Source organism: Coptis chinensis, chromosome 1 (assembly GCF_015680905.1).
Source record: "Coptis chinensis isolate HL-2020 chromosome 1, ASM1568090v1, whole genome shotgun sequence".
NCBI classification, from domain to species: Eukaryota; Viridiplantae; Streptophyta; class Magnoliopsida; order Ranunculales; family Ranunculaceae; genus Coptis; species Coptis chinensis.
Genome location: NC_141456.1, coordinates 4,818,578 through 4,829,654, shown reverse-complemented (window position 1 = coordinate 4,829,654; position 11,077 = coordinate 4,818,578). Strand labels below are relative to the sequence as shown.

Genomic DNA, 11,077 nt, shown 5'->3' with positions numbered 1-11,077 from the left:
CGCTCGTTACGATAAGGAGTAAGGACTAGTGCGCAAGAGTCTCTCGCCAAAATAGCTCTTAAAAAAATAAGGTTTTTGAATTTCAAACTTGGATTATTTCACTAAGGATTAAAAAGTGTAAATTATATAAGAATTGAAAAATACAAAAGTTGCTCTCCATTGCAATATTGAACCAAAAAAAGTAGTAAAAACTAAAAGCCCTAGCCCATATCCGGTCGACATGCCCAAAAGCTTAAAACATTAACGGTACCACTCTGTCTTCGGGCTTAAAACATTTAAAATTAGTTTGGGCCTAATATTGGGCTTTTGTATGCTACAACTGAGATTTCGAAGATGAAGAAGAAGAGAGAAAAACAATAAAAACCCAGAGAGGAAAAAAAAAAAAAAAAAACAAGAAATGGAAAAAGAGGATTCAGAAAAGAGATTCCACACATTAATGGACAAGCTATTCAGTTCCCCAAAACCACCAAACCAATCTTTATTAAGAAATAAAAAACGTGGGAATTCAGTATTAAGTGATTCTAATGATTTGAGAGGAGAGATTGTTGTAGTGAGTGGCTTAAATCGTTGTTTGGTACCAGCTTTATCGGAAGGTGGTCCGATGTGTAGACCGTGGGATAGAGGTGATCTTATGAGGAGATTAGCTACTTTTAAGTCCATGTCTTGGTTCGGAAAACCCAAGGTCTGTACTTGTTTTTCATAGTTTTCTGTTTTGCTTTAGAGGCCCAAACTGTTAATTGTCATTCCATTACTTTCATCTCAGGTAGTAAGCGCTGTAAACTGTGCCAGGAGAGGTTGGGTTAATGTTGAGATGGACATTATTGCTTGTGAGTCATGTGGGGCACGTCTCCTTTTTTCTACTCCATCATCCTGGCCACAACAGCAAAGTATGTAATAATAAGTCTTGTATTGGTTTCCACTATGTACTTGTCCTTCCATTATTCTTTCAATACTTTTATATGTTAAATTTTCAGTTGAAAAGGCAGCAGCGGTATTTAGCTTGAAGCTGGATAATGGGCACAAGTTTTTGTGTCCTTGGATAGACAATGCATGTGATGAATCGCTATCTCTTTTTCCACCAACACCTGCTCCGGCTTTAATCGATGGTTACAAAGAGCGTTGTTCTGCTCTTTTGCAACTGTCCGCTCTACCTGTTGTGTCATCTTCTGCTATTGATCATATGAGGTGTCCTCAGCTAGAACACTTTCTAGAACAGCCGCCCTTGGGTATTGCCGTTGGGTCCATAGGCACTTCTAGAACTGAATACCTGGATCGAGAAAACCCAGATTCGGCTAACCTGTATTATCAGGTTTGTTGCTTGTATTGTATAATCGTCTTTTGTCTCCAATTACATTTAAATATTATTGTTGCGTGCTATTTGAGTATTATTTATTTGAAAATGTTTTGTTGATCGGACTTTTGGAATATGAAAGAATAACAGATTAAGATGATTTGTAAAGTATGCATATATCCTTGGCATAGAAATAATCTTTTCTCACTCAAACGACGCAGATGCAAAGCATCAAGATAGGTTAGGCAATCCTAGTGGAAGAGTTGAGGCTAGACGCTAGGGTGAGAAGATTCAAGGGGATCTTAGAAACCCACAAGAATGTGTTTCGTTATATCTTCCCAAACAACTCAATTTTTTGCACTGATATGAGCTCTCTAAATTGAGCCATCATTCCCTGTATTTTTTCTTATATAGGTACCAATTCCAATCTTTGTTATCAAGGTTTAAAAAATCCTTTTAAGCCTCAAGGCAGAAGGCCTCCTTGAGGCTAGCCTCCGAGGTGTAATAGGCGTAAGCCTCAATTTTGAAAATAAAATACTTGGAAAAATCTAGGGAGAAATATAAGTAAAAACCTCAATGTCATATGAACACATTTACTTACACAGTTGCACAATCATAAATTTTATTGAGGTTTGAAGTTTTACATTTGTGACACTGACGATCTACATAGACATTTTTTATTTATTTATTTATTTTCTTTGTTTTTGACACAAAAAAGAAGATCTGAAAAAGGCTTTAACAAAGAGGCTATAGCCTCAGTGCAGTTTCTATCTATGATGCTCGAGGTGCGCCTCAAGGCCTAATCCTCTGGCATTTTTTAAAACTATGTTTGTTACTGTTATTATTAGTAATTTTACACTGTAGAATCTCTGAGAAAAATAAACTTGGTGATAACTAAACATTTAACACAAAATTCTCCTTATATGGATGAGTGGATGATTCTTTAGTACAATAGCAGGGAGTTGAATATTTACTTCAATATCCAAAAAAATAAAAAAAAGGCTTACTAATTGCCATGTATGGCTGAAGCCGTCCCTGTGTTGTTTCTTTGGAGCATTCGATAGTTTTATTCTCTTAAAAGAATAGATGACCTATTTCATCCCATTTATTCAGTTTCTTGATTGTTGCTAAGAACCGAAGAAGCAAAAGCTATGAAGGAGAAAACAATAATGAGGTTTCATGGTTGACAGATTTCACTGCAACCCCATGGTTGCGGGTTCATTTCTGCTCACCTACCCCCCTAAATGATCTAATAGCGATAGGAAAACAAATTCCTTTTTGGTACATCTTTCTTCTGTTAAAAAAATTTTAGTGGCATTTTAGTTTACATTATCTTGTCATGCCTTCTTTATAAGCATTGTCTATCATACTTGTACATTTGGAGTTGTAAATTCTCGTCAAACTGCTCCTTGTAGAGTTATAGTTATGACCTTTACAAACTTAAGAGTGCATTATTGCAGGCACAAAAGCTCATTAGTTTATGTCGATGGGAACCTCGTTCCCTACAGTATGCTGTTGACTGCAAGGACTTCTCAAGTCAACAAAATGATAATTCTGTTGTCCTGGACTGCAAGCTGTGTGGAGCCAGTGTTGGGCTATGGGCTTTCTCTACAGTTCCACGGCCTTTGGAATGGTTCAGAATAGTGGAGTCTCTGGAAATCAATGGTCAAGCTGAATCCACTAACTCTGGTGCTAATGTTGCTAGCCGCGTTGCAGGGACTCCAGTGACAATCGATTGCAGAGAGGAGAATTGTGTTGGTCATAACAGTGGCACAATGGGAACTGCTACTTCAACCAGGGAAAGATCTTTAACCTTGAATTCAATAGCTGGGGGTCCTTCACCAGCAAAACAAAACTACAAAGCAACAGTATCTCTTCCCATCTTAAGCCGGCATTTAAGAGCTGGTCTTTCTTCTAGATTTGATGACAGATGTAATGTAATGCCCAGCGTTTCATCCTTGGACCATGAAACAGCTGAATGCAATTCGGCCAGTCATACTTCATTGCATAGGGAGAATGATCAGCTTTGCAACATAATTGTTCAACCAGAAGATGTGGTGATTACGCCGGAAAAAGATGACGTGAGGCTTGGTATGTCTAAAGGTAACAGTCATTCATGTCTGGAAGAAGGTGATCATGTTAGACATGTGATGAATGATTGCACTTATTCAGAAAAAGATGATGGTACTGCACCAGATGCTAATGGCACGGTCAAGAACCAGATGCAGAGCAGCAACAACTCTTTCAGGATGTCTACAGATGACATTTCCACACACCAATTGGATGAAAGTGTTTCTCAAGCTGGGCAAGAGTCTGTATCTGTTTCATCTAGTCCAGAAGTGAATTTGACTCTAAATATGGCATGTGGAACGAACCTCGAAAAGGATAACAAAGGTTCTGATCACCAAAAGTCGTTAAATTTGGAAGGAACGGATGAGGAGGTAGATGGCCTGAAGGACACAGTACACTCATCTGTAAACAATGAACTCAGTAAGGCAAAATGTTTCAACTCTTTCTTTGTTTTACTGGCTTATTCATCGTCATCCATTCTTATTCCAAACATTAGCCCTAATCATTTTAATGCCGTTTAACCAGTTAAATCTTGGGAAAATCTGCATGTTATGTATTCGTATATTTCATTTAACTGTCACCAAAACATATCACATCTATGCATGTGCTAGTTTATGTACAGTACGACCTATATACTTAAGGGCACCTACTATTATAGGATGAGCAACTTCTGTTTTGGAATGAATTGAATCATCTTTTGCTCCTGCCCTATGAAAATTTGTAAGCAATAATGGTAAGAGTGAAAATAATATTGTTTAAGCTGAAAATGAATTTCCTTTTCTTAAATTTTAAGCTAATTCACATTTGGTATTTTAAAGAATTAATAAAAATTTCAATATAGGAGCTATTGGCTATTTGTCAATTTGCTCGATGTCATATTCAATTTGCTGGATGGGCGGGTTAAGGAGTGTGTTAATCTCCTTAGTGCTTTAAACTGATAGACTATCTTTTCATGGTGACTTTTATACTTACATGTGGCATAATGGTGTTGCACTTAGTGTTATTTGTTTTGGTGCTGAAGCCATTGCAAAATTCTCTCTATTCTTTTTTCTATTTTTTCCCCTGATTCATAATGACTGGTACGGAAGGGGTGACAAATATGCCTCTTTTGCAGTCGCAGTAAATGATCTAAAGTGGGCGCAATCGGGCCAAGGCATGGAGTTTGATCCAATCAGGCAGCACAGACATTTTTGCCCTTGGATTATGTCTACTGCCAAGACTGGTCCAGGGTGGAAACTAACACTTTCTGCTTTAGATTGTGAGATGACATCTTCTCGTCCATCACTCCCAGATTCACCGTCTTCGTCCATGTTGGAGGTACGTCATTGCTTTTGTGGATGGATTCATGCTTAGCTACTGGTTTGCTTCCTTACTTGAACCATCATATACTTGCCTCCTTATTTACACTTTTAAAATTTTCACAGGCCGATGATCCCATTACTTCAGTCCGGAATCTTTTCAAGTCTCCATCAACAAAAAGAATCAAGACTACCCACAACTCAAGGTAAGTGATCAATGTCCACCAGCTAGAGGTGCATGCATGGATGGCTTGGTTGGGTTGTTGAAGAGGTTACTAATTGCATTCTTCTCTCTCGATTTGGGAATAGTGTGTTCTCCGGTTCCAAGTTTCAACTACTGCTGCCAATGTGCTTGAGACGGAAATTTCATGTGAATGCTACAATCTCATTGGTATTAGCCAATAGCAGCTTAAACTTGTTCGGATGCTTGAAAATTATACCTCTGATATAGAACTAGGTATGGCTTGATAATGTGTTAGCCTTAGTCTTCTATTAATCTGGGCCTGTTCTCAATGCAGGACATATGTTTTGTAAAAGGTGCTGGGAGTATTGTTTCTCAGTAAGTTGTTGCATACAAGTACTTTGTTGTAAAACTTTATGAACCAAAAAAAAAGAAAAAGAAAATAAAAAATTACTAGGTGTATTTTCAAGTGCTGCAATAGTGAGAAATGCCGATGTTTATGTCTACTGCCGATATTGTTAATGGCTCATATACCTTCCTACTCCTAGTTTAACACTGTCATGACAGTGTAAATTTATTAAATTTTAGACAAAAATAACAGTTTTCATGTATTGCTAATGGATTTAGGCCTGGCCTGAATCTGAACTTGCCCAATAAAACCTAGGCCGGATTTGGATTCAAAATATCAAATATATTATATGATTTAGGCCGGATCTAGACCTAGGTTCCGTTGACATCCCTACTTCCTAGTTTAACATCGTGATGACAGTGTAAACCCACTGATAAAAAATAACATAAAACCTATGTACCACACGGTAAAAAATGATTTGTTACACCACCCACTAGCCCACTACACAATCTCACACCACTCATCCATTTCACGAACAAATCTCGAGACTCATCAAATCAGTTTCACCAAAACTGCCAAGTGTAACAATCCCAAAAGCCAAAAAAAATTATAAATAAAATAAAAAAAAACCGAAACACAATTATAAATTTGCAGACCCAGTCTCGTTTCTTTAAAAAAAAAGAGAAGAGAAAGCTGAACGGTTTTTGTTCATGGCTACCGAAACCTCAACAAGATCTAGCAGTAGTAGTAGTAGTAGTAATGCGGCAGCAGCTTCTTCATATATAGGTAGTTTGATAAGTATAGTAACCAAATTTGAAATCCGTTACGAAGGCATTCTTTACGACATCAATACTGATGAATCCAGCATTGGTTTAAGCAATGGTACTGGTTTTCTTTTTCTTTGTTTATAGATTGTGTAGAAATGTTTCAAAAAGTAAGATTCTTTTTTCTTTTGACAGTAAAATCATTTGGAAGTGAAGGACGAAAGAAGGATGGCTATGGCCAACAGGTTCCTTCAAGTGACAAGGTGTATGAGTACATACTCTTCCGTGGAAGTGACATCAAGGTACAAGATATTTGTTTTTAATTGTTGCTGAAAATTGAATATGTAAGAACATGTATAGAGAAGAAAAAACTACAATTAAGATATATGTAGCCTTTTAGATATCCAGAGCTCAAGAACCAGAACTTATGAACTTTGTCAAAAGCTAGATGCCATGGACCATTTCCATAAGCAAAGGTCATGGACCTGTTTGTCAGCTTCTCATTTATGAAGTGAACTCATGGTACAAATTTTTTATGGCATGCAGCTGTCACAATTCTAAGAATTTAATTAGGAAGAGAACTTTTATGATGATTTGGTTTTATATTTATCAGACTTGAATGGGATAAGTATAATTTCTTCAAGCCAGTTAGGCAGTTACATTTATGTCAGTTAAACATCAATTAAGTGTGGGCGGGAATAAAACTAATGCAATGATTTTTCCAACTGAAACTATTGTTAATCCCTTGATACTTAGAAATGCTCAATATACAGTAGAACCTGGGCGTGGCCGGGATTAAAGGCCAGTTAGAATATAAGAGATGTCTTCTAGATCCTCTTTCCTTTTATTTGTATTGTTATATGGTAGTTGGAGTGCATTACATCCACTTACCATTTGTTATGTGCAAGTTTTAGTCTGTTGGGAGATAACAGTAGCTGAGTTTGATGGATGTAAGTTTAATCTTTGTTTGATGTTCGGTTCGTATTTACTATTTACTTTTTCATATGGTTATGGTTGCTTAGTTCTCATATATGTGGGTGTCTGGATAATCATCGTAAATAGTGCTGACACACATGCACTATCTGCTTGTAGAGTTTGTATGTGTAATGTCTTGTAATTTCTGCAAAAGATAGTAAGATGATGAACATTTCTTGTCTGTGTCTAACAGGATCTGCAGGTAAAATCTTCCCCACCTGTTCAGACCCCACCACCTATCTACAATGATCCTGCTATCATACAGGTGAAGGAACAGAATACACATACTGTTAAATAAGTCAGTGAAACTGACAACTTGCAAGCAAACTTATTTGATTATTCTGAATCGATATGCAGTCCCAGTATATTCACCCACCATCCATGTCAACAAGCTTGCCTTCTGCTGGTAGCATGCCTGTAACAGATCCCGGCTCCCATACAGCACAAACAGGAGTCCTGGGGTCCACATTTCCAGGTGGCCTTCCCTTATATCAACCTGGAGGAAGTTTAGGGTCTTGGGGATCTTCTCCTCGTCCAAATGCAAATGCTAGTGGTCTTGATGTTCCAATGTATTGGCAAGAATTTTATCCACCCTCAACTGGGCTTTCACATGTTCACCAACAATCTTTGCTTCAGCCTTCACCTGGCTTGTCAATGCATCACTCCATGCAGCAGCCAATGTATTCTGGGATCAGTGCACCTTTATCAACTGGATCAAACTTGCCATCTTCAAGTGTACCAGCCCCAAGCTTCCCGGTTACAAACATGTCTGCCCCAAACTTTTCATTGTGGAACATGTCTTCTCCAAATTTGACTTCCTCCAACATGTCTGCCCCATACTTTCCTGCTTCGAACATGTCTGCTTCAAATTTTACTGCTTCAAACATCATTGCTCCAAGCTTTCATGCTTTTAGCTCACGTGAATATTCTCCTCCTGTGCTACCACCTTTTAGTGGTGGTTCGATAAACTTAGTCTCCAGTGCTCTACAATCTACTATGCTTCCTTCTCAACCTGCTGCAGTAGCTTCTGATGTATTGCCAAGTCCAGTGTCTAATATGGTTTCTAGTGTTGGTCCTTCTACAACATCACTGAGTGCTTACTTGCCTTCAAGTTTGGATATACATGCCGTTACACATCCTACACTTGAGACTGCTCCAATGCTTTCTGTGCCATACCAAACTAAGCCTCACTATGTATCTCCCATGCTGGGGACATTCAATTACAGTCAGAGTGAAACATCAACAACATCTTTGGTGACACCAGGTCAGCTTTTGCAGCCTGGTCCAACTTCAATTTCTTCCCCTGTGTCGTTGGATCCTGCTAAGAAAGATGTAGAAGCAGTTCAAGTAGAATCATCAAAACCTCTGCCATCAGCACCAGTGACTACTCAGGCACCAATATTACCTTTACCTTCACCAACCGATCAAAAGGTATAATTTTATTATTTTTTCCTTTTCGAAAGTTTCTATTATAAAGTATTTGTGTATCAGCAATAATTATCTGGCAATACATGGTTTCCTAAAAATCTCCATTTGTTTCTCTTGAACTGTGAAAACTGGACTGTTTCTTAGAATTTACTTTTCCAGGATACAGTCTTGCTTTTAAACGTTTTAACTGTCATTAGAAAATAAACCAACCATCTTTTGAAAAGTATGAAAGGAGATAAGATAATAGAAAATGACCAAGTTACATTGACACAGATACGTGTGTCTGTATCCGAAACGGATACGATGTGTTTGACACAGTGAATATAAAAAACTGAGGTATATCACATACAATGTGTCCTTGTCATGTCTGACACAGACACATGGATATGTTTCCGACATAGTTTATTTTTTAAATATGGGGGGTCCACATTCAATAGTAAAAAATTCAAAATGAGAAAGCAGAGATAATTATTGTTGATGAAGAACCTATTAGAAACTGTTAAGGGGTGGTGGTACTGGTAGAGGCCATTGCTTAACTTCTTGGGTTATGGTGAGGATTGTAAAGATGTGTTTGCCGTCGAAAATTTGCATCCTAAAAGCAGAAATCATCAGGAAAAAAATAGATTTTTAGTTCTTCAGACATTTTGCCTCTTGATCTTGAACAATGGACTTTAGTGCATTTTATTTCTGAACTATACATCTTAATGTCTAAATAGTCTGTTAAAGAAAATTGTTACAGTGGTTTGATTGATGCTGAGGAATATAAAAGTTTCTTTTTGCTCACTTTTGCTTGCAGCTGAATGGGCCTCCTTTTACTCATCATAATCGCACTAATAGGGGTCATGAACGAGGAAGGAGAAGCAGGGTAATGTGTTTCATACCATCTGCTCATTTGTTTGAATACCAGTAAATGATACCAGTTGTCTGTCTCTTGTTCGTAAAATCTTATACATCCAGCATGGTCTTTTGCATATGGTTCGCTGGGCCTGCATGATGAAATTGGAATGCCAAGCATTTATAGATCAATACTTATGTTTACCTAACATGACTTCTTATTTCATCAAAAAATGATAATCTGATTAGAAAGGACAATGCAGTGCTAACTGTAGGCATTTACTGCTTAGGACAAGTAAGAGATTAATCTGTATGATCACAATCAAGTTGATAGCTATAATTATCTGAAATTGTTAGAATTAAAATGTGGGACGTACTGCCAATTGTTAGTGAATCAGTAGAAATTTAGAATCAATTATAATCGTGGCATGTAGAGCAAGAATGTTTTGTTTGGAGTTCCAGCAACTCCTAGTATTACACGTTGAGTTGAGTGAGTACCTTGAGTTAGAATCTGTATGATAGTTTGGTTCAGGTCCCATTCCTTTCATTTCAGTCCTGAACATATTCTTGTGCTTTCCTGGCTTTGTAAAACTTGCTTCCCGTTTAATGTTTTTATTTTGGTTAGAGATTGGTGTGGATGGCTAACCTTTGGCTTTGCAGATATCACGTCCTGTGACTACATTCACGGAGGAATTTGATTTCACTGCAATGAATGAAAAATTCAAGAAAGATGAGGTATGGGGTGATCTTGGTAAAGCAAACAAAGAAAGTGATTCGAAACAGGATGATGGAGATGTTTCTTACAATAGTGATAATTTGGGATCAGTAAAACTCGAGAAGGTGAGTTGCTATAAGTGAATAATTGCAGTAGCAAGTTGCACTTGCTGTCCAAGAAACTTTTCTGTACTTCTGCTTCTTATAAGCTCATTTTTCCTTTTCTCTTGTCTTCTAGCCTGTTTATGTGAAGGATGACTTTTTTGACTCGATTTCTTGCACTGCACTTGAAAATGGGCGATGGAATGGGAGGACCAAATTTTCCGAACTAAGGAAATTAGATAGTGAGGTAAACTGTGGTATCTACTTGTCTTTTGACCATTTTCTGGTCATTCAAGTGTACAGGGTTTTGATTAAAGAAGATTTATACGTCTCTGATTTGCAGACTTTTGGTGACTTTCCAAGGCATCGTGGGGGTCGAGGTGGCCGCTGGCCAGGTCGTGGTGGCCGTCAGCAGGGCTCATACTATGGAAGAGGGTATGGATATGTTGGGAGGGGCAGGGGCTTTAACTAGTATGGTCTTAATATCTGTGTTATTGGCTGAACAAGATGGTAGATACTGAGATACTGCTTACAAAAATTAGGTTAACAACCTACTGTTGGAGGGGGTTTATTTTTTCTGCCTGCTTCCTTGTGGTCTTATTCAGAAAAACGATAGCCTTAAGACCAAGAAGGGGATCCCAATGGATATTTAGTTAGCCTTGTTTTCTTCTCTTTTCTTTGCTTCTCTTGTTCCTATATTCCAAAACTAACCCAAAAGGAAGTACGACGATTCTGCTGAATGAGCTTAGAACAAAATTATTAATTTGTCTTTTGATGGAGCTCATGTCGATTACTTTGGTTTACAAATGTGAAATTAACATTTATCATTGGATTTCTCAATATAATGTTGGTATCAACTTCTTCACCAAAAAAATGTTGTTATCGACTTGCATTGTAGCACCCAGATTTTTTTTTTTTAGTTTCTAAATCATTGCACATTAAATCTGTATTTTTGAATATTTTATTGGTGGTAATTTTCTTCAAGATCTGACTTCGTTTTTTTTTTAGTTTCTAAATCATTGCACATTAAATCTGTCTTTTTGAATATTTTATTGGTGGTAATTTTCTTCA

The 11,077-nt window shown here is 37.5% G+C and overlaps 2 protein-coding genes across 2 annotated transcripts; both read left to right on the top strand.

The window, feature by feature from the left end:
* Positions 1 to 341: 341 nt before the first annotated feature.
* On the top strand, positions 342 to 5,309 carry LOC147521527 (uncharacterized). Its single transcript, XM_086571922.1, has 6 exons — positions 342 to 682; positions 764 to 887; positions 975 to 1,309; positions 2,752 to 3,781; positions 4,476 to 4,678; positions 4,786 to 5,309. Exons 1-6 carry the CDS (start codon positions 398 to 400, stop codon positions 4,867 to 4,869), a joined length of 2,061 nt encoding a protein of 686 aa, XP_086428048.1. The 5' UTR covers positions 342 to 397; the 3' UTR covers positions 4,870 to 5,309.
* Positions 5,310 to 5,834: 525 nt separating this feature from the next.
* Positions 5,835 to 10,813, top strand: LOC147521526 (protein decapping 5-like). The gene is made up of 8 exons (XM_086572023.1): positions 5,835 to 6,071; positions 6,149 to 6,255; positions 7,122 to 7,193; positions 7,286 to 8,359; positions 9,153 to 9,221; positions 9,851 to 10,030; positions 10,143 to 10,253; positions 10,350 to 10,813. Exons 1-8 carry the CDS (start codon positions 5,900 to 5,902, stop codon positions 10,476 to 10,478), a joined length of 1,914 nt encoding a protein of 637 aa, XP_086428149.1. The 5' UTR covers positions 5,835 to 5,899; the 3' UTR covers positions 10,479 to 10,813.
* The last annotated feature ends 264 nt before the right edge of the window (positions 10,814 to 11,077 follow it).

Bases quoted from the DNA above. Each gene is read 5' to 3' on its own strand.
- LOC147521527 (XM_086571922.1), top strand. From the start codon at position 398: ATGGAAAAAGAGGATTCAGAAAAGAGATTCCACACATTAATGGACAAG. The intron at 683-763 runs GTCTGTACTTGT...CTTTCATCTCAG, and splicing joins CTTGGTTCGGAAAACCCAAG to GTAGTAAGCGCTGTAAACTG. The intron at 1,310-2,751 runs GTTTGTTGCTTG...GCATTATTGCAG, and splicing joins CGGCTAACCTGTATTATCAG to GCACAAAAGCTCATTAGTTT.
- LOC147521526 (XM_086572023.1), top strand. From the start codon at position 5,900: ATGGCTACCGAAACCTCAACAAGATCTAGCAGTAGTAGTAGTAGTAGT. The intron at 6,072-6,148 runs GTACTGGTTTTC...TTCTTTTGACAG, and splicing joins CAGCATTGGTTTAAGCAATG to TAAAATCATTTGGAAGTGAA. The intron at 7,194-7,285 runs GTGAAGGAACAG...ATCGATATGCAG, and splicing joins ATGATCCTGCTATCATACAG to TCCCAGTATATTCACCCACC.